At 43.5% G+C, this 22,129-nt stretch overlaps 1 protein-coding gene across 2 annotated transcripts in view; it reads left to right on the top strand.

The window, feature by feature from the left end:
• The window catches only part of Arp5 (Actin-related protein 5), a 45,373-nt gene that overhangs the window by 6,512 nt on the left and 16,732 nt on the right, over positions 1 to 22,129 (top strand). For both annotated transcript variants that reach the window (XM_045728796.2, XM_069309312.1), the window contains exons 5-9: positions 7,097 to 7,380; positions 10,735 to 10,950; positions 18,479 to 18,694; positions 19,779 to 19,909; positions 21,491 to 21,629. In XM_045728796.2, coding sequence (XP_045584752.1) covers positions 7,097 to 7,380; positions 10,735 to 10,950; positions 18,479 to 18,694; positions 19,779 to 19,909; positions 21,491 to 21,629 — 986 coding nt within the window. The remainder of the gene's footprint in view (positions 1 to 7,096; positions 7,381 to 10,734; positions 10,951 to 18,478; positions 18,695 to 19,778; positions 19,910 to 21,490; positions 21,630 to 22,129) is intronic.

The following is a 22,129-nucleotide window of genomic DNA, read 5'->3' on the forward strand; positions in this document are numbered from 1 at the left end:
TTCAACAATAAGTCGATTTCTGTACATTTTATATATTGACTTGATGTGTACTCACATGAAATCCTAATATGATTTATTCTGCTGTAATGATTTTTGCTCCTGATGTCTACTCTACTCTTATACTCAACTCAACCTTTGCAGTTTCTGCCTTAGGTGAACATTGTATTCAGTGATGATGGAAAAAGAAAGAAAAGTGAGGATTAAGTGTGAGCATTTAAAGGCAATGTGTGCAAAGAATGATGGCATCTGCTTGTGAAGAATAAAACCAGCATTAAATGTAATGAAATACCATTTGGTGGGTGAGCCACGGAGGCTCCCTGGAGCTATTAAACTGATGTATATGCTACATTAGTCTAGGGCATCAGTCACATGGAGCTCTTACCTACGGGGGATCCACAAGCCAAAACCTGGCTCCCTCAGAGAGGTGCAGGGAGCAATGGCCTATGAAAACTCCACTCTTTGAGAGTATGTTCATGTCTGCCATTGACAGGGGAAAGGCACCCAGAAAGATAGGCATCCCAAAACAAACCCCAACTGGAAGAACATTGCAACCCAAGACCGAAAACATCATCAAACCGGTGCGTCATCAAACCGGTGTGTCATCAAACCTATGCACCGCTCGTTTGCACCCCCCTCACCCGAGCGGGCTGCTTTGCCCCCCCCCCCTGTTCGGAGACTGAGCAAACGAAAAAAAAAATGGCGACCAGAGGGAGGAAGGGTGTCATGGGAGCCACCGGGACTCTCCCAGAAAATGCTGTTTCATTACATTCAATGCTGATTTGCTGTGGGGAGCCCCCGTTGGCTCCCTGGAGCTAGATACCCACAGATAAGTAAAACAGAGACTTACCCTGGAGATGGCCACACCACGTTCCTCAGGACGCAAATGAGACCGCTGGCCACACAGGGTCGCTGAGGACCCGGAACATTAACCAAATAATGGGCCGCCAGGACCCTGTTCAAACTCCAAGAACCCGGTGCCTAAATGTCAACCCATGACATGTTATCAAACACCACAGCAAGAGCTACAAACTACCAAACATCGTGGGCATGAAGGTAGACCGCGGGCTGGCTAGACTTAATAATCCTGTGGACAACCTGAGAGACCTGGGCCCTGGAACAGGGAACGAGGAAAAATAGGTCCACCCAAAGTGCATCCACAGACACAGAAGCAGTGGCGCTCAGGTAGCGGCGAAGAGCCGCCACCGAATACAACACACATGATGCACCCCCAGCCTGACCAACCAATCATCGATAACCCATGGACCTTTCAAGAAGCCCGCCATCGCATTCTTCGCGAGAAAAGGAGGAGACAGCTGCAAACGAACAAAATGGAAATCAGGCTCCAAAGAGCAGAAACCCATGTGTCGAAGAGCATGAAGCTCACTGACCAAACTCCCCAGAGGCCAAAGCTAACAAAAACAAAACCTGAAAACAGTATTGGACCGGAGGAGCCACAACAAACAGAGAAGAGAGAAAAGAGCTCCGCCAGCGCCGCACGATAAGAGGCGACAGTATTCGGCATGAGATGTCGATCCTGAAAGAGCCAAGAAAGGAAAGACAAAACAACTCAAACCGAAACAGAAGGTAACAAATTAAGAGAAAGGAAATGGTGAAAGGAACACCAAGAGATTTCATACTGTTGCCTAGAAGACCGCAGGCAGGACATCATGAGAGAAGCCACCTGATCACCATATAAGTGGCGATAGGCACGCATAAAAAATTACCAGACGCGAAGAACAAAAGAGGAGGTTGAACCAGCAACATACCTCATCAGTTCGATCTGCTGGTAGAGGCAGAGCCGCGGAAAACCCCCCGGGTTTGGACACCGAGCAAGCAGCGACTTAAACCAAGGCTGAACTGACCACCATGGTGCCAGGAGAACAACCCTTCCTCGATAGGACTCCAGCCGAGCCAGAATCCGAAACAACAGCTGGACTGGAGGCAAGCACTTAACCCCCACCTTGATCAGTCCTGCTGAAAGGTATCTACCGCGGCTGCTTTGCAGTCAGGGAAGGGCACCATATACATTGGGAGATGCCACGACCACGCCGACACAAAAGAGCTCTGGCGGCTTGAACATCCGGCAAAGCCAACTGGAGGAGTCGGCGTCGACTGTCCATTCCATGGACAGAGGAATGACCCGAGACAGACCATCTGGCAGGACATTGGACGCGCCCCTGATATGAACCGCACAGAGCTAAACCCTAAGAACTCGGCAGAAGAGCCACTCGAAGTGACCAGCCCCCAAAGAGCCAAGGACCAAAGGGACCACCCCCTGCATTTCAGGCAATGAACCACTGGGGCACAGTGCGAATGGAGCTGGATCGTAGAGCATCGAGCGAGCCGAATCTGCCACAGCGAAAGCCACACCACCTGAAATTCCTACACTGTGCTGTGAGCTCAACGGAACGACGGAGCCCACCACTCCTGACTGGCTTGGTGAGGACTGGTCACAAAGCCCCAGCTGAAGGACGAGGCATCCGTGAACACATTGAGTGAGGGCTCTGGCAGGCGCCATGGCACAGAACTCCGGAAAACCCCAAAGAGGAAGCCAGAGACGCAGCAACCAATGTAAGGCCCCCCAGGGGCCTTACAGCTAAGCTTGAACTAGCTGGGAGCCCAAACCAAGCAGTTGTCGAGGTAGGCCAAAACCTTGCAGACACAGATGGGCCACCACGACCCGGGTAAGGCTCGTGAAAATGCGAGGTGCCGGATTCAGCTCGAAGGGAAGGCAACGAAAGCAGTATGCTTGATTCCTCGCCAAAAAATCTAACCAGTCCCTGAACCCCAGGTGAATAGGGATGTGCCAATACGCATTCTGGAGGTCCAGAGACACCATCCAAGAACCCGACTCCAAGAGAAGCCGGACCTGGGGCACAGTGGTCATGCAAAAGGAGGGGCAAGGAATCCAGTGGTTTAGACGGGACAAGTTCCAGAATGAACAGAAGATCTGCACAGTCCCGTTTTGGAACTGGAAACAAGTGAGAAACCCATCACACACAGAGATCACACTAACGTGATGCATCAAATGAACAAATCCACAAGGGCCGTGACGAGGATTTGAACCTGCGTCCGGGAGCATCCCAGACACTGCCTTAATCGACTGAGCTACGACGGGGTAAAAGGGTTGAAACCGAAGTTCTACTGAACTTACTGGATCCCGTAGCCTCTCCGAGGCATAAATCGGGCTTTTACACAACCCCCCCCCTCTGCACCCGAGCTATGTCAATAGGCCGTTCTCCCTCTTCGCCCTTACATCATCACACACAGAGATCACACTAACGTGATGCATCAAATGAACAAATCCACAAGGGCCGTGACGAGGATTCGAACCTGCGTCCGGATTCGAATCCTCGTCACGGCCCTTGTGGATTTGTTCATTTGATGCATCACATTAGTGTGATCTCTGTGTGTGATGATGTAAGGGCGAAGAGGGAGAACGGCCTATTGACATAGCTCGGGTGCAGGGGGGGGTTGTGTAAAAGCCCGGTTTGTGCCTCGGAGAGGCTACGGGATCCAGTAAGTTCAGTAGAACTTCGGTTTCCACCCTTTTACCCTGTCGTAGCTCAGTCGATTAAGGCAGTGTCTGGGATGCTCCTGGACGCAGGTTCGAATTCTCGTCACGGCCTTTTGTGGATTTGTTCAAGTGAGAAACCCACTTGAGCTACTAGCCCCGAACTTCCGAGAGGAGAAGGAGCCTCCTACTGCCATTACAGGCTGGAGGACACTACCCGAAGTGCACACAAATAATGGGACCATGCGTGGGCAAAAAGAACCAGCCTCCTCCCAGTGCCCTGTCAACGGGGTGACCCACAAAAGGACCGGCGCACCTTTCGAGAAGCCGACATACGTGCAGAGCAACCACCATGCCGACCAGATGAAGACAGCTCTGGAGGAGGCGCCGGCTCAGAAGCTGGCACCCAGGGCCCATCACGATCTGCTGAAACTCGAGCCCTGGCATGACCCTTCCGGGAAGCGCAAGAATGGCCACCCAAGATTACCAACAAATCAGAAAGAGGATGGCAACTGGTAGCAGCCGCCTGTAAAAACTGAGAAACAATTGCATCTGAAAACAACCGATAGAAGTGCAACGAAAACTTAATAGCCAGGACCCAAGCAGAGTCAAAAGAGAGAGCGAGGATGGCCTGCTAACATGCGAGGCGAGAGGGAAAAAACAGAGAAACCACCTCCCCGGAGGATGGGCGCAAACAGTTTCAGCAACGCCGCCGATGCCCGAGCAGGCGAGGCCAGCTCAAAAGGGCCCTTCCCCCCTCCCCCTCCCCGAAGTAAACCTGTAACACAGTGGAAACCTCCCGCCAATCCAGTGTGCGGTACGACAAAAAAGTGCCATGCCCCAAGAGAAAAGAAAGAGCAGTCTGCCAGCCAGGAAGATGCCGGAACCGCATAATGCTTCTAATGCGGGGAAGAGGAATCGAACTTATAAGAGACCTTGTCCATCACAAAGGCAGAGTCCGGGTCTAGTAGGAGGTACATACTAAGAGCCTCCCGAACCTCCGCTTGGGAAATCCTAGAGGTGGAAAACCTCAAGAAGGAGGAAGCTGTGGAACCCAAAGGAACCTGGAAACGAACCCGGGGGTAACCCAGACTCAAATCAAACTTGTACAGGGAAAGGGATACGAAAACCCCGAACCCTTCAACAGCAAACCCTGCCCCGAGGGCACCAAGGCCCAGGCAGGATCGAATGGGGTTCGAATGGGCCTAAGAGCCCCAAGCCGACTCCCCTCACCCCCAGAGGCCTCAAACCCAGGCTTCAGTTCTGAGCCGCCCTCCATGCCCTCCACCTCTGAAGAAAAAAGCAGAGTCCAAGGGAAAGGCACCAAAGAAGGGGGTCTGCTGGGAGGACACAGAAGCCTTGCGGGGAGGATCAGGCAGAAAGGCATGGGGCAGTCTTTGGAGCCGCCCGAGTCTCATTCCAACTAAACCCTGCTCCGACTCCGAAACACTCACACGTTTGGGAGCCAGCAGCAGCAGCGGTGGGGGGAAGGGGAGGGGGGAAGGAGCATGGCGAACCACACCAACCAGGGAAGAACTCGTGGCACAGAATCTGAAACCAAGGTCGAAGCAACCAACGTCCTCAAGTCCGGGTCCCTAAAACCAAAACGGGGCAGCCCTGGGCCATTTAAGCAGGCAACCAATCTAGCTCTTTGCAATAACAAAAACCTACCATGCAACACGACAGCCACTTGACCCCTAAGAATTTTGAAGAAGAATGGGTAAAGTGGAGAACGGAAGGGAACAAGTCTTGCATAACTCCGGGTCGAAGGTGTCACTGACCCAACAAGCAGCATGACGGAGACGAAACAAATGATCGTCACCCTGAAACAAGGGCAACGAACAACCTTCAAACTCGCATAAAGTGAGAGGGATTCGAAAGACATATCCATAGATACGCCAAGCTTAAGGAGTTTACCAGAACCCGCAGGGTAAATGTGTCCCCGCGGGAAGCCCAGGCACTGGTGCTGCAAAGGCAGTTGATCCCTGTCAATTACCGGGAAAACTAACTCCAGTGAAGGGTACAACCTCCGGTGTTCAGAGGAGGACTTCCAAATGCCAACTAGGTGAACCTAATCAGAAGCCAGGCAGACTTCCACTAGGCAGAAAAGATAATGAAAACAAAAACCCTGAAAGCACACCACCACAACAGGGTGTGAGAGAGAGACACGGCCACCGCTAGCTATGTGAGCTGCTCAAGCACAGTGCGCCCCAACCCAGCAACAAACATTCACCACTCAGGGCCAAACGAAAGCACCAAGATCCCCGCCGACCCCAAGAGCGAGGTCAGTGTTAAGCGACAGCATCCCCTATGGGAGTAAGAACCTGAAAGCCCCAGGGAAGAGAACCCTGAGACCCAAGGGAAGTACTTACAGGGCGCCTAGGGAAAAGAACCCTAAGTGCAACTTTCTCCTGGCCAACTTGCCACCCACACAGCAGGCACAACCTTAAGGGCAAAATCTTGACTAGAGAATTAGGCCAGAGGAGACATCAGCGGGCATCAGTCGATGAACTGGGGTAGGGGGAAGGGGCAAGCAGCCGGTTCGGGTGAGCGGGGCCCCCACCTCCCGAGGGGGGGGGGAGCATGAACGAGCGGCACGTCAGTTTGATGATGTTTTGCTTGTTGCATAGTTTTTCTTGGGGGAGTTCTTGGACTCTGTTCGGTCTTGGGTTACAATGTTGTACCAGTTGGGGTTTGCTTTGGGAGGCCTACCTTTCTGGGTTCCTTCCCCGGTTGATGGCAGACATGAATATACTCTCAAAGAGTGGAGTTTTCATAGGCCATTGTTCCCTGCGCCTCTCTGAGCGAGCCAGGTTCTGGCTCATGGTTCCTGGTAGGTAAGAACTCCATGTGACTGATGCCCCAGACTAATAATGCATATATCAGTCCGATAGCTCCAGGGAACCTCTGGGGCTCCCCAGAAATGTTTAATTTATATGTGATAATTCATAAGGTGCATCATATATCATGTCTTCCGAAGTTGTTGAGTACTGCTGTGGAGGATTTGCTGAAGTGTTGTCGTGCAGTTTGTGTGTTAGGTTGTGTAGTGTGCTTAATATATTGTGATTGGATGGGTGCTATCTTTTCATATCTTTAGCCTTCTTATCCTTTACTATGTCCCTTTCTTTATTCTGGCTGGTGCCGTTTTAACACATGAAGACTTGAAACAAGGTAATAATGATTATGATGAATAATTTTAATAATGACTGAACTGCATTAAGGACTATATTTTAATAAATGAATTGCAGTCCTTATTGCACAGTGGTAACCCACTTTTTCTACACCTCACAAGTGATCTTTGCCTAGACAAGGAGGGTTGTCTATGCAATGATCCTGAAATGTTTTCCCTGTTTACCTGGTTGTAAACTATCTGGCAGGACATGTTCCAGGAAAATTAGTATAGTAAGGCTTAAAATGAGCCATGGGAAGGGAAAGCTCTAAACCTGCTAACAAGTGTTAGTAGTCATCTTCTGCATTTACCTGCATAAAAAAAAAGTAATGCTCAATTTCATCTTTGTTCATTGAATCATTTACTATAATATTAGTAGATATAATGATTTAATAAATATATTTCTTCCCCAGTAATGTCAGAGCTTCTGTTCGAGTGTTATGGAATCCCAAGTGTGTCTTACTGTGTCGATGGCCTGTTGAGTTATCACCGAAATAACCCAAAGAAACATGATGGACTCCTTGTCAACATTGGTAATTGCACAACACATGTTATCCCAATCTTAGATGGCTATGCTGATCCCGCAAGCTCACGTAGAATAAGAATGGGAGGTCTTCACCTGACAAAATTCTTGTGGCGATGGCTGCAGCTGAGGTTCCCTTTACATCTCAATGCTATTACTTTATCACGAGCAGAGGTAATAATATTTGTTTAAGTAAGATGTGTAAGAGTATATTTATGGATCCTGTTTTTTCCTAAAACTGCCTATTTGTGAAAGTATTAAAGGAAACTGAATACTTTTGTGCACTTCACAAGTACAGTATACACTGTACAATACTTATAAATATAATTTATTCCCACTACAACAATCCTACTTTGGATGATACAACTGTCATGCATTCCAAATAAATAATAAGATGAACTATGATTGTTGTTATTATTATTATTATTATTATTATTATTATTATTATTATTATTATTGTTGTTGTTGTTGAGAAAATCAAATGAAGTACGGAGGATTAGAACCTGCACCCTGGGTGCTCCCAAGCATATGTGCTTGGGAGTAATCAGGGTGCAGGTTTGAATCCTCTGCATGGCTCCAATTGATTTTCTCATTAATACATCACTTTAATGTGAATTGTTTATGAATTTGAAGATAAGCATAGGAGGTAGAATTCCCAGACTACAAGCCAGAGTGCATAGGAGCATTATATGACACCTGGATGAGGCTTCAGTGGAAGCCTTGGGAACCTTAGAAGATTAATTAAGTTGAATCACATGGTCAAAAGCATTGCAACCTATCGTGGTGTAGTGGTCTAAAGCGTTTGGCTGGCAGTACTTAGGGGCCTCGTGGCTGAGTGGACAGCACTTGTGAGTCGTAGGCCTAAGGGCCCGGATTTGAATCCCGGTGGAGGCGGAAACAAATGGACAGAGTTTCTTTCACCCTGATACTCCTGTTCACCTAGCAGTAAATAGATACCTAGAAGTTAGACAACTGCTATGGGCTCCTTCCTGGGAATGTCTGTGTGCACGCGCACGCTTGTGTGTTAGAGAAACTATATGTAGTAGATATAATAGAGGAAAAATAGATTGGTTAGAAAGCAGAGGTCCAAGAGCTAATAGCTCGATTCTGCTGACACATAGTAAAATACTTTGTGCATAGGTTTGAATCCTCCTCATGGCTCCTACTGATTTTATCATTGATACATGACTTTAATGGGATTTCTTAGTGCATTATTATTATTATTATATATGCTATTACATTATGAGTGGTTTGGTATTAATGAAAGTGTAGGTCAAGGTTGTGATGTAACCCCTGGTTACTCAATAACCAGGGTTCAATAACGTGTAATGAAAGCCCTGGTTAAGATAATCATAATAGAGTAGTACTTAACACTTTCGCGCTTTGGGCCCCCGAGCATCCCACCAACCTGGGTGGGTTTGGCGTTCTGCGGGAGCGCGAGGGAGATCGCGGTAAATTCTGAAATGTGTATACTCTTTTCAACTTTGTCACCTCAATTCTCATCCTAAGATATTCAATTTGGTATCAATGTGTTTTCAATAGAATTATCTACAGGACTAAATGGATATAAACTCCAAAAGCCCGGCTTACCATCCGCAACAAACAAAGTGAGAGAAAGTTACCCGGGAGCGCACAAGAGCGATAAAATGTTTACACTCTTTTCAGTATTGTCACCTCAATTCTCGTCCTAGGTCTTTCATTTTGGTATCAGTGTGTTCGCAATAGAATTCCCAACAGGAGTATATGCATATAATGTCAAAAACAGGAGCGATCTCCACCCGCCGACGTGATGAAAACAGGCCGCGGTTACCAGAAAGTGTGTGCTGCGCCACCCCAAGCCGCCTCTCATTACATTAGAGCGCGGTAATTCTGAAAAGTGTATACTCTTTTCAACTTTGTCATCTCAATTCTCGTCCTAGGTTTTTCAATTTGGTATCAATGTGTTCGCAATAGAATTCTCTACAGGACTAAATGAATATAAATCCCAAAAGCCCAGCGAGAAAGTGAGAGCGTCTTACCCGGGAGCGGGCAAGAGCTCTCTCTTCACTTCCCTCCCTTCACTTCACTCTCTTCACTTTGGACATCTCATTTCCTGTCCTAGGTCTTTCATTTTGGTATCATTGTGTTCACAATAGAATTCCCTACAGGCGTATATGGTATGTAAATATAAAGTCTAAAAGCCCAGCTTACCATCCACAGCAAACAGAGAAAGTGACAGAGCGTTTCCCGCATGAGCGCTAATAAAGAGCAATAAAATGTGTATGCTCTTTTCAACTTTGTTACCTCAATTCTGGATCTAGGTTTTTCATTTTGGTATCAATATATTCCCAATAAAATTCTCTACAGGACTAAATGCATATAAAGCCCAAAAATCCGACGAGAAAGTGAGAAAATGAGAGCGTGTTACACGGGAGCGCGCAGGAGCAATAAAATGTGTACACTCTCTACACTTTGGACATCTCAATTCTCGTCCTAAGTCTTTCATTTTGGTATCATTGTGTTTGCAATAGAATTCCCTACAGGAGTATATGCAAATATAAAGCCCAAAAGCCCGGCGTACCACCCACAGCAAAGAGAGAAAGTGACGGAGCGTTACCCCTGTGAACGCTACTAAAGAGCAATAAAATGGGTACACTGTTTTCAATTTTGTTACCTCAATTCTGGTCCTAGGTCTTTCATTTTGGTATCATTGTATTCGTAATGAAATTCCCTACAGGGGTACAGGGTATATGTATATAATGTCCAAAACTGTGGCAAAACCTTCCCGAAAATGCCGCTACTTTTGCCGCACCGAGGACTCGATGCTGAGTCCTCACCGGACATTCCTCTAGTAAACGGAGGACTCAATGCTGAGTTGTCGCCAAGCAAAAGTGTTAATTAATTAAATTAAATTAATGGATGCAGCCAGAGATCTGCACGAGGGTGTGGTGGTGCCAACTTTGGTTAGTTGCAAAATAATGGTATGCTATTAATGTGAAAAATCTAAGAGTTGCAGCATTAGAAATGGACACTCTTAAGAAGCATGTGTGGTGTTAGGATAATATATACACAGGGTGTGGTATATAAAATTAGAGACGAAAATATAATGTAGAGTTGTGGAGATGGGAAAATCAAACTCTTGGATTGAGAAAAGTATGCAGAGATGGTTTGGGCATATTGAATAAATGGTTGACGGTAGAATAGTTGAGTGTGTGTATTCAGTTGAATTTGAGGGTAGGAGAAGGGGAAAACCTGGGGAGAAGGTAGGTGGAGACAGTGAATGAGTGTGTTAAGAAGCAGAGAGGGAGTATGAAAATGATTTGTAAGAAATGTATAAATGTATTTTTGTATATAATCATATGGCAATACACGAGAAGCACTGTATACCTTAGGCTGCTGCAGTGGATGACTGTTGAAGTGTGGTAATGCTTATTTATCCATGATGCTACACACATAATTTTAACATCATAATTAGACAAGTGATATTTTTTATGCATTATTATTTCATTTATCATTACTAATGGAACATTTTTCTTTACATGTTCATAGGAAATTCTACACAGTCATATGTATGTTGCTGACGATTATATGTCTGCAATATCCATGTGGTCAAATGTCAGTTACTACGAAAAATACGTCAGAAGAATTCAGCTTCCTTTTGTGGCTGCACCAGTGAGCACTGTGTCGGTGGAACAGCAGAGAGAGCGTCGTAAAGAGGCAGCAAGGAGACTTGTGGAGTTAAATGCCAAGAAAAGAGAAGAAAAGGTAAGTTATTAATGAAATAATAATGTAATTAATTACAGTTTTATCTTTATTCATCTATTCAATGCACAGTTTTAAAATACTGTAACAGGGTGTTAGGTCTGATGCACCCGTATCTTAGATATTTTTGCCCTTGTATGATATTTTACATTTCTCTATGTTTACAGCTCTTTTACTCATACATTCTTATATCTTAAGGTAAGACAGAGGAAGACACATGGCAAAAAGAGATAAAATGTTAACTGGAAAGAGCTGACCAAAATCCATAACAAAGTTTGGACAACTGAGATAGCTGGGAAAATTAAAATGATTGTAGTGTGAGGAAGTTTTAGAGTAGATGCCATTGACCAGTGAAGGGGATCTTTTTGAACAGTACCCCAAGAAAATATGTACTGGCTGAATGTGGATTTTTGCTTCATCCTGGCTGCAATTGCATGCAACATCATCACTTAGCCGTATACAGGTACCGGATCAGGGTGCATGTTATCAAGTGAGGATTCCTCTGTGGGGTGTTCCTTACCAACAGGCTTCATTGTCTCTAGAATCTTTTTGGTCGTGGGAGTCCTTCAATGATAGAGAGGCGCTCTAAAGGCTCTCCCATGGGGTTCTCCTCATCAGTAATTTGTGTGAGTAGGTGCTTAATATAGTAGGAACATGTGCTGAGGGCACTTCATTAATTAGTGTGACAGTATTAAAAAAGGGGGTTTAAATAAAGACAAATGTAAAAAACAATAAATGTTTATTTACAAAACTTTCATCTAATACACAGGAAACTTTCATTACTTTATGATTGGTGTTGTCAAAGCTAATGTTGCATCAAAGATACCGAGATGTGGCATGGACAATCCTGTCTTAACCCTTTCATTAGACAACTAATCACAAACATGGCTTTCCTATCACTAGCTGGTCACAAAGGAAAAATTCAAGTTCCTCCGGATACTCGGGAAAGATTAATGACATGCACACTTAATATAGTTAACAACAGTAATGACCTGTCTAGCTGACAGTCAACATAGCATGCACATATGCTAAATGTGTTTTGTGTGTAACATACACATTCACTCTGATGGAGGAACATTCATGACACCACACAATCACTTGTTTACTGTTGGTCTGCCTTTAACCTCAAGTCTCTACCTGTGGCAGGTGCTCAGTGATGTGTGCAAATCTCTGGCTGATCAGCTATAGGCACAAAAATAGACAATAAACCAATAAAACTTAAGAGTTTGTACTTACAGTAATGTTAGCCTCACTCACTCACTCTCACATCCTTATTCTACTCGGCTTGCAAAAGGTCTGATTGGCTGGTCTTCAAACATTGGTCTTGTAGCTGTTGTGCTGGGCTTCCTCTACATCGACCATATGTGATATCTATGCAGATCAACACGTGCTAAGTAAGCAGGGCAGACATGCTTATGGGAATCACATGGGATGGCGTGTGAAGTATACACAAAAATCCTGAGTGGGTCATGTGGCCAGCAACTTCAGTGACACTTCACTGGATCATGAATGTGACTATTTGGATTTATCATACATGGTTCCACTTACACAGGTTCATACGTGGTGCAGCTTACACAGGTTCACACGTGGGCGACTTCTACTAGTTCACACATGGGCGGGTTGCACTTGTTTGCACGTGGGCAGCTTGCACTAGTTCAAGTGTGGGTTGGTGACATCATGGTCACGTTATGATGTCCAGAGTCGGCCTCTGCTGGTGACCTGACTGCTGATCCTTACTGTTCTGCCTGTGGCAATTTTGCACAGCCTGTAGCTACTGTATCTTGAAATGGTGGCTGATTGCAGCTCGCTTCAGCATAAATTGCTGCACTCCCTTCTATCTCTGTACTGACTATACATAACATGGCCTTTGTAGTATCATCATGCTGCTCATAGCATGGGCTCTCATTAGAGACCAAGCCAGCTAAGTCTTAGTCCAGTATCAATGGAGATATCCTTTGTTCACTTGCCTGTGTATAGGGCTAGTTTACCAACTTGTGCACATGCAACAGCTTTGTAACATGCAACATGGAGTCAGCGATGGAAAACTGAGAGCCCACTCTCACAGTGAATAGAGGAAATGGGGAAACAAAGGGCATACCATAAAGTACATTAGGTCATACTTGAGGAGGATAGGGAGCAAGCAGACTTAAAACAGGTGGAAAATCAAGCTTTTGGAAAATAAAAGGGGACTTGGAAATTATATGATAAATACAAGCTGAAATGTCTAGTTCAGCAAAATAATGATCTGGCTTAGACTGTCATGGTACCGATTCATTAGAGTGAGGTGACTGTTGTTTAGTATACACTCCACTCTCCAGATTGAACTTACTCCAACTGTAACATCAATTCTCTCGGTTTAAGCAAAGCAGTCCAGTAGAGATAACTAGAATTAAAGTTATGTACACAAATGAAAAATAATTAGAAATCAGGGATGTAGAGTTACAAGGGAGGGTGGCAGAATTAAAAACAACACCTTGTTAAAATAATTGAAACAAAATTGATTATCTTAATAGACAATGTAATACAATACCATATTGCCAAGAGGGTACCAGATATAATTGACCATCAGTTTGCATGGGGGATGTGCTCTTTTAAAAACTGTGTAAATCAGACTTGATTATAGGAGAAAATAGGAAAATAGTTACATTACAGTGACCTCCAGAAGACCAATATTTTCAGATTTTTATTCAATCCTTTCCAGCCACAAATACAACATACTGTATAATTGTTACGACCTGACTGAGCTAGTAACTGGGTTCTTTCTACTTAATGGGCCTTAGAGCCTTTTCTTCTGTGATCCCACCCCTAAGTCAATTGTAAGTTATCAAGAATTGGCAGTATCAAGTAATCGTGAAGTATAAAGGGGATAAACAAGACTAAATCACACCTTCACCGATATAATCTCTTGAAGTATAACTACACATATGTACACAGTCTCACTTTGGCACAGGACACTTAATATATTTGCAGTGTTCTTCAAATCCCGGAGAGTCCACTATCTTCAAGTATACGTCGTCCACGTCCAGTGGTCATCACTGGCGAGTTCACCTTACTCAACATGGGCCAGTCCCACACCATATTGTCATGATGTCCAAATACCCCACATCTACTCTCCAGAAACACTGGAAGAGAGCTGCAGCAATACGCTGACAGGGGTCACAAGTAATACGTCCAGGGGTCTCCACTAATACCCTGGCAGAAGTCTGACTACATACTAGCAGCACTTCTCAATAGACGGCCAGTACTGTCATCTTGTAACTCCTCTTGGCCAAATCCCGGGTACATTGGTTATCTTGAGGTTATCTTGAGATGATTTCGGGGCTTTTTAGTGTCCCCGTGGCCCGGTCCTCGACCAGGCCTCCACCCCCAGGAAGCAGCCCGTGACAGCTGACTAACACCCAGGTTAGTTTTTACTGCTAGGTAACAGGGGCATAGGGTGAAAGAAACTCTGCCCATTGTTTCTCGCCGGCGCCTGGGATCGAACCCAGGACCAAAGGATCACAAGTCCAGCGTGCTGTCCGCTTGGCCGACCGGCTCCCTCGCTCGGCTGACCGGCTCCCTACTCCCTAGATTGTGGTACTCACAATCGCTGCACAAGTACAACAGCCCACACACTGTCTACTACTGACGGCGGCCACTTGTCCTCACAGGGACAAGTCAGGAGTTCTGGACTGCCCAAGGTGAACTATCTTCCACAGTGCAATAGACTCTCCAGCTCACCTCTGTGGACATAATAGTCATTAGCCAGACAGAAAGTATACAAGGAGAATCTTTTTCAATACAAGGGCAACCTTTTACTGGGGAACTGAAAATGTAATCGTTGGCGTTGATGGTGTTACTTCACTCACCAGAGGTCTTCATCGTTGACCTCACCTCCTAACCGAGATATGAACAGGAAGCTTTCATAGATGACGCTGAACATGCCACACCTCCAGCAACAGATGGCATTGTCTTCATCATACTTAATTCCTTGGAGATGGAGTGCAAATCTATAGATGGCGTCGATATCACCACTTCTCACTCCAGTAATGATGTTGATATCGTCACAATAATGAAGTCCAGAAGGCTTGAAATGTGCAAAAGCACAAAGAATAAGAATAAACAATTTGTAAAACACAAGAATGGGGCATGTGTGGGAGCTCAGCACACTGCCCAAAAATCAGTTGATCTGCAGATAAATATGAGTAAATGACATTTAACCTTTGTACCATCAACATACATGCACACACACACTTTGAAACTTGGTACAAGAGTACTTATTAACATTCCATCAAATCTGCTATGTCCACTACTACTCAGTATTGAAAGCTGCCTGTAATAACAGAGGAGCTGTTGAATAGGGTTTGATGGCCTTCCTACAGTATTATAGCTGCACTGTAATACTGTAGTTTCAAGGAAATAAACTTATCAGAGGTAACCAACCAACCAGCAGAATTACAAATTAGGTATGACAACATCAGAAAGCCCGGGGGTGGAATAAGACAAATACTGTACAATAAAAACTGCCTAAAGATAATAAAAGGGGTGGACACAATGGGAAAAGTAGCAAGGGCTAAGATTATAATTCTTTGGGATTTCAGTCACAGGGAATTAGACTTGGTATTGAAGGATCCCATTAGGGTGATGAATTGTGGAATGGAAAATTGGTGGACGCAGTGAATAAAAACTTCCAGCGGCAGCATATCAGAGAGCCAATAAGAGGAAGAGAATATGATCATTCAGCAACACTATAGCAGATGTTTGTCCACAATGCTGTAATAAGGTAGACATCAAGGCAGTAGAATGTGTAATGCTCCCTAGAAGCCAGCAATCTCTTCTCTGTGGTCTTCAGTTACAGAATAAAGCTATAGGAGGGGGTCACACCAAAAAGTAGGTTGAGGACTGGAGTAGACTGCAGAAAGGCGTAGGACTACCTACAAGAAATACAGTCTGAGAATGCATTAGAGGGGGAGATGGAACCATCTTCATTCACTCATCGAACCCATGATTCTATGGGATCATGGAATTCAGTCTCACTCCAGAAATGGGCAGACAAGTGGCTGTTGATTGTAATCCCACCTAAGTGTACAGTATATTAGACTAGAAGGAATCTTTATCACGAGGAAAAGGCAACTACACTACAGGAATCACAAAGAGAAAAATACTTTGGAGTGTATATTCAGTAATTTCAGTACAGTTGCCATAGTTAGGCATACAACAGGATTACATCATCATGTGGGAAGCTGGCAAACATAAAAACCGAATTTAAAAATCTAAGCATGGGGACTTTCAAGATGTGTGTGTGAAGCCATAACCAAAAAGTGCAGCACCGGTGTGCAGTTTGCACCTTATGGAGCACAAAAATGCATTTGAAAAAGTGCAGAGGTTTGTAACAGGACTGTTGCTTGAATGAAGAGAACTAAGCCATGAAAACAAGTTAAGGTATCTCAGTTTCACTACTTTAGAAGAGAGGATGAGCAGATAGGTTATGATTATGTTATACAAAATACTGAGGGAATTAAATAAGGTGGACAAAGACAGCCTCTTCAAATTGGTAGAAAATGGGACAATTGGACACAGATGGAAGCTGGAATTACAAGGGAGTAAGAAATATAAAAAAAATACTTGTTCCCGTTATAGGTAATCTACAGCTAAAATGCACAGAAAGCAAAGGTTGTGGAAGCCATCTCCATCTACAGCTATAAAAGCAGATGCGACAAAGAATTTGAATGTTGGAAAGTTTATAAATATACCAAGCACTTAAAGGCTAGTATATAAATATACCAAGCACTTAAAGGCTACACTGGGGCATTACAGTTTAGACCTCACACCCCATAGTCATTGTTAGGTATGTGCAGATTGCCAGAAGCAACATTACACAACACAGTCTTTAGTCACTGAAGATGAAGTCAAAAGCAAAAGAACAAGACAAGGTATTACAGTGGCTCTTGAAGGAGATAGCAAGAGTACTTTTCTGTTAACTAACATTTTCAATAAAACACTAGACTTACAACTCTTAGAAATTTGAAAAAATGGAAGTGCAGTTCCAATAATAAAACAAATGGAATGACTAAAAGCATTAAACTTTTAGGTCAGTGTCACTAATATGTATTCCTTACAAAGTATTAGAGAAGTAATCAGAGTGTGGTGGAGCAACTGGAGAGGATAAGCTTTGTAACAAGGGGCAATACAGTTTTAGAGAGTTCTTTAACAAGGTCACCAAGATATTACAGAAAAATGCTGGATAGACTGTTAAAAAGCATTTGATACTATTCCTTAATAAAGATTAGTGTATGAGATGGAGAGACAGGCTAGGATAACTGGAAAAGCACTGAACTGGGTAATGGATGTAATGGAGTACCTAACAGATGGAAAACAAAGGGTAGCTGGAGGAATATAGCAAGCAGGCTCTCACAAGGCTTGCTTTTATTCCTGTTGTTGTTCCTGATCTATGTGAATGATCTACCCGAGGGAGGGAGCACGCTTATCTTACCATGCAATGATTTTGGGGCTCAATGTCGACGTGACCCGGGCCCCGACCAGGGATCTGGGCCCGTTAGCTCGTATATGTAAATATTTACAGACTGTACAAAGATAATGAGGAACTAAACTACAGTATTTGCGGACTATTGGGTGCTTGCAAGTTCAAATAAAATGCATCAGGTATAACATGGCTAGCAGATGGGGCATAAAGAGCTAGACATCACTTTTTTCCTTGTCACTGCTAGGTAATAACTACCATGAGATCAATAACCATTGCATTTGCCATTGCTATTACTTCAATCACCATTGCAACCACCTTACGTTTCCTTTTGATTACCTTTTGTTAATTCCGAGGATCAATGTTTACGTGGCCTGGCTAACAAGGATGTTACATGCAGCCTCTTGCACAGTTACCACTGTAACCATCACTACACGCACAACCACCAAAACTACATTACATTCACTCTGCTATACCAGCCTGTGCACATTACCCAGCCTGTGCACATTACACCAACCTGTGCACATTACACCAACCTGTGCACATTATAATAATTCATTATACCAGCCAAAGTGCTAGGTCTCACTACCCATAAACAGTGATAGGCAAGCACTCATTACACTGCCCTGCCACCATTACATTACCTGCCATTACATTACCTTGTTATATGCTGCTTCGGAGATATCTTCATCGGTTGCCTTCATGAAACCATAAAATATCTAGTTTTTCTTTCCAATAGGCATCAGTTGAGATTATGCACAAAATACATTGGCATAATTATGTCTGGTTTTATAGTTATGCATAGCTATTGATGTAAACTATTAATTATATTAACTTTTATTTATACAGTATACAGACCTTGTTACAGCAGTTTATTATTAGGTCCCCATATTATATATATTATATAAAACCACTAATGTGCAAAGCATTTTGGACATAACTTAAGATAATTTAGGAAGTTATTTATAAGTTTAAGGGTAACACTTAATTCTAAAATCGTAATTCAAATATTGTTGGTGTGTTATGAAGTCAATAGTGTACATTTGTTGATTTTAGACTTCTTAATTTTAGCTGATGGAGGATGAAGCAGAACTAACTCGCCTAATAGAGTTAGTGGAAGCCATGGAGGAGTTTACACCAGACGAGCCCGAGTATCAACATGCTCTGGAGGAAGCAGAAGTCACATCCCCAGATGATCTAACCAAAAAGATCACACTGTTGCATCAAAAGATTGAGAAGACACGTCAGAAAATGGCTCAGGCAACCTCAGCTGCTGCTGAGGAGGAGGTAAATAGACTAAATTTAGTGGTTAAGCAAGGACTGGTGATCATTATTAGTACTTTTTGTTTTCCTCTTATGGGAGAGATCAAGTGTAGGTTCATATATGATAATGTTTGCTTAAGTTGTAAGAGGAGGAATGAATCTAGAAAGTTCTAGATCAGCAATTTTAGGCATGTGTTTAGGCAGGGAATACACAGTTTATACAACAATGTATTTCTAGTCTTTTGCTCAAATTTGAACTAGGAAAAGGCTTGAGATGGGCCACAAGCTGAACAGATTTTAAATGGTTGTGGCATGTCAGTATTCATCAAAAGCATGAAGGGGGTAATTTAGGCAAGTTCTTGACAGTAAAATACAGTACCTGTACTGTATAAACACCATCTAAACATCATTACTTGCTACTGTACTGCCAATGTCCTGTGACAAATGTGTTGTGTAAAGTAGATTTGTACACTCACCAGTAACATAGATGAGACTAAATTTTACTTTTCATTTCATCATGCTATCTTCGGATGTAACAGGCATTGTATAATATTTAGAAGGTTCCTTCGTACATCAATATAATACAAAATGTGTTTACAAAAATACCGGCAATCATGTAATCCATAATTTACATTCGGATAACAATGGAACACCTTCTTCACTGCCCTAGATTTCATAGCGCTCGCGTCAGACTACAGAGTACCGTTCGTCAGCTGAATAGTTCCCGCCTCACGGTTCCCTTTCTCCTTGATGGGGAAGATTCGAGAGACAAAGACGTCCGATGTGACATCCTTCGCCATACCTTTCACTTCATCCGTCATGTTCGTGGCCTGAAGAAACTGTGAAGTATGTGGCCAGAGGAGATTGTAAAGTCTGTGGCCTGAAAAGACTATAGGGACCCCATCCCTCTTTGCTGTTTCCCAGTATCGGGCAGCCAGGGCGCATCCGATCCCTTGATCGTTGTCGGCCCCAGGTCAACAGCAACATAATTTACATTCCTTTCTCAAAAACTCATGCCACTCAGGAATAATGAATTTAGCCAGTGCTTAGTAAGTGTGTTTATAAAATGTTTATCCCATGGTATGAGAATTTTAAATTGTTTTCCTAGGAACCTAAGCCAAAGAGAGTGTGTGAAGATATAAATCCTAAGAAGAAGGCAGATTTGGAGCAGTGGGTTGAGGAGGTCAAGCAACAGTGGCGGGATATTCAGGCCCGTCGGGCAGCCAGAAGACACAAGAGGTAAGAAATACACATTATATCTGGAGAGAGAGAATTTTGTACTGTATTACTTTTCAATGTGCTGGGTTGTATTTTGGGAAGTAATTTTATACTGTTACTGATTCACAATGTTAAAACTGATTGCAGGACAAAACAATTTCTATCTTTAAATTAGATTACTGAAGTTAATAGTGTGTAGTGAAAATGATTAGTGAGGTTGATAGTGTGTAGTGAAAATGGTTACAGTGATGTAGATAGCGTGTAGTGATAATGGTTACAGTGATGGTGGATATGGGAAGAGAATGGGTGTGTGGAGATGAGGAGGGTATGAAGATGTTTATGGTGATGAAGACAACATGTGAAAAAAATAGTTACAATGATATGGTGAGATGGGAAAGGGGGGGGTGATGGGGAAGGTAAGGGGAAGGGGGTGATGGGGAAGGTGGGGGGGAAAGTGATGGGGAAGGGAAGGGGGGTGATGGGGAAGGTAAGGGGAAGGGGGTGATGGGGAAGGTGGGGGGGGAAAGTGATGGGGAAGGGAAGGGGGGTGATGGGGATGGGTTTGTGTAGAGGGAAGACCGAGAGGAAGACTGGGATGGTGTATGTCGGCAAGATGGGGAGGATGCTTGTGGGGGAGGTGGGGTGAGCATATGTTGGGGAGGTGGGGTGAGCATATGTCGGGGGCTTAGGTCATCAGATATAAACTAGCTAAACGCAGATGCCGAAGAAATATAAGAAAATTCACTTTCACAAACAGAGTGGTAGACGGTTGGAACAAGTTAGGGGAGAAGGTGGTGGAGGCCAAGACCGTCAGTAGTTTCAAAGCTTTATATGACAAAGAGTACTGGGAAGACGGGACACCACGTGCGTAGCTCTCATCCTGTAACTACACTTAGGTAATTACACTTAGGTAATTCCCCTTCCAACTCCCGGGGAGGGGAAAGGTTGCTAATAATATCCATATCAGCCTGGATAGCTCCGGGGGACCTCCAAGACTTACCCAGAAAATGGCATTTCATTACATTCAATGTTGGTTTTTATGTAAATACAGCTATTGTATTAATTTGTCTAGTAAATGCATCTGTTCTATACAGGGAATCCATAGTCACAGATTACAAAGTGTAAACTGCAATAATAATAATAATAATAATAATAATAATAATAATAATAATAATAATAATAATAATAATAATAATAATAATGGATGAAGTGGTGACAAAATATGGATACAACACAGACCTTTCCTGAGAGATCAATTTAATGTTTAACAAAAATATGCCTCACATTATTTGATATTCACACAAACTCATTCATACAGTATACTGTACTGTGTATGTCTGACCTGATCTTTATATTATTCAGAGATTTCACGACTTATTTTACCTGTTATTTTTTCTGTGAATCAACATACCTGTTTCTATGGGATGATAGGCCTATATGATCAATTTTTCAATTTAAATATGAAAATTAACATTCATGGGGCATTAGCATATGCCTTTTACTTATCTTAGTATTAAACCACATTCATTTTGTTTTTTTGCAGCATTTTACTGGCACTTTAAGTGACATTTGATTTCTGTACTGAGAGTGCTTCTGTCTTAGACAGGAAATGGCGAAACGCCGCACAGCAGCATCACAAGAGAGAATGCGTATTATTTCGCAGCTTGCAAGAAGAGAAAAGAAAGATGATAACTTTGGAATGAGGGACGAGGATTGGGATGTATACAAGGCGATAAACAAGGTTTGTATATTTTTTATATATACACTGTAACTTACAGATGTTTTAAGTATTCATCTTTAATCAGCTGAATACTTGCTGTTTTTTATATTCAACTTCAAACAGATACTTTGAGCATTTTTCTGTAATAAAATATTAAACAATTACTGTGCTGTACTTAGAATTAAGTAATGATTTAGACTCAAGTTATGGTAGGATATGTAGGGGGACAGGAAATCTGTTAAGGTTTTTGAGGTCCCCCTAGCCAAGCATGAGGTAGTCTGCACAGTCACCTACCCAGTACTGGCCTTAACCACCATGATGCGCTGCATTAAAATATGACACCCCCCCGTGGTGCGCCGAAAATAAATTATTTCCAAAATATTATTTTGCACAACTCCTGCATGTGCCAGCCTTGGTCGTTCTCTCAGTATTAAGGCTCTCAAGGCCAGCACGGATGCTGACGATTTTTTCCAAAATGGCATCTGTTTACAGGAGTCCTGAGGCACAGGATTTGAGCCCCG

The sequence above is a fragment of the Procambarus clarkii genome, chromosome 1 (assembly GCF_040958095.1).
Source record: "Procambarus clarkii isolate CNS0578487 chromosome 1, FALCON_Pclarkii_2.0, whole genome shotgun sequence".
NCBI classification, from domain to species: domain Eukaryota; kingdom Metazoa; phylum Arthropoda; class Malacostraca; order Decapoda; family Cambaridae; genus Procambarus; species Procambarus clarkii.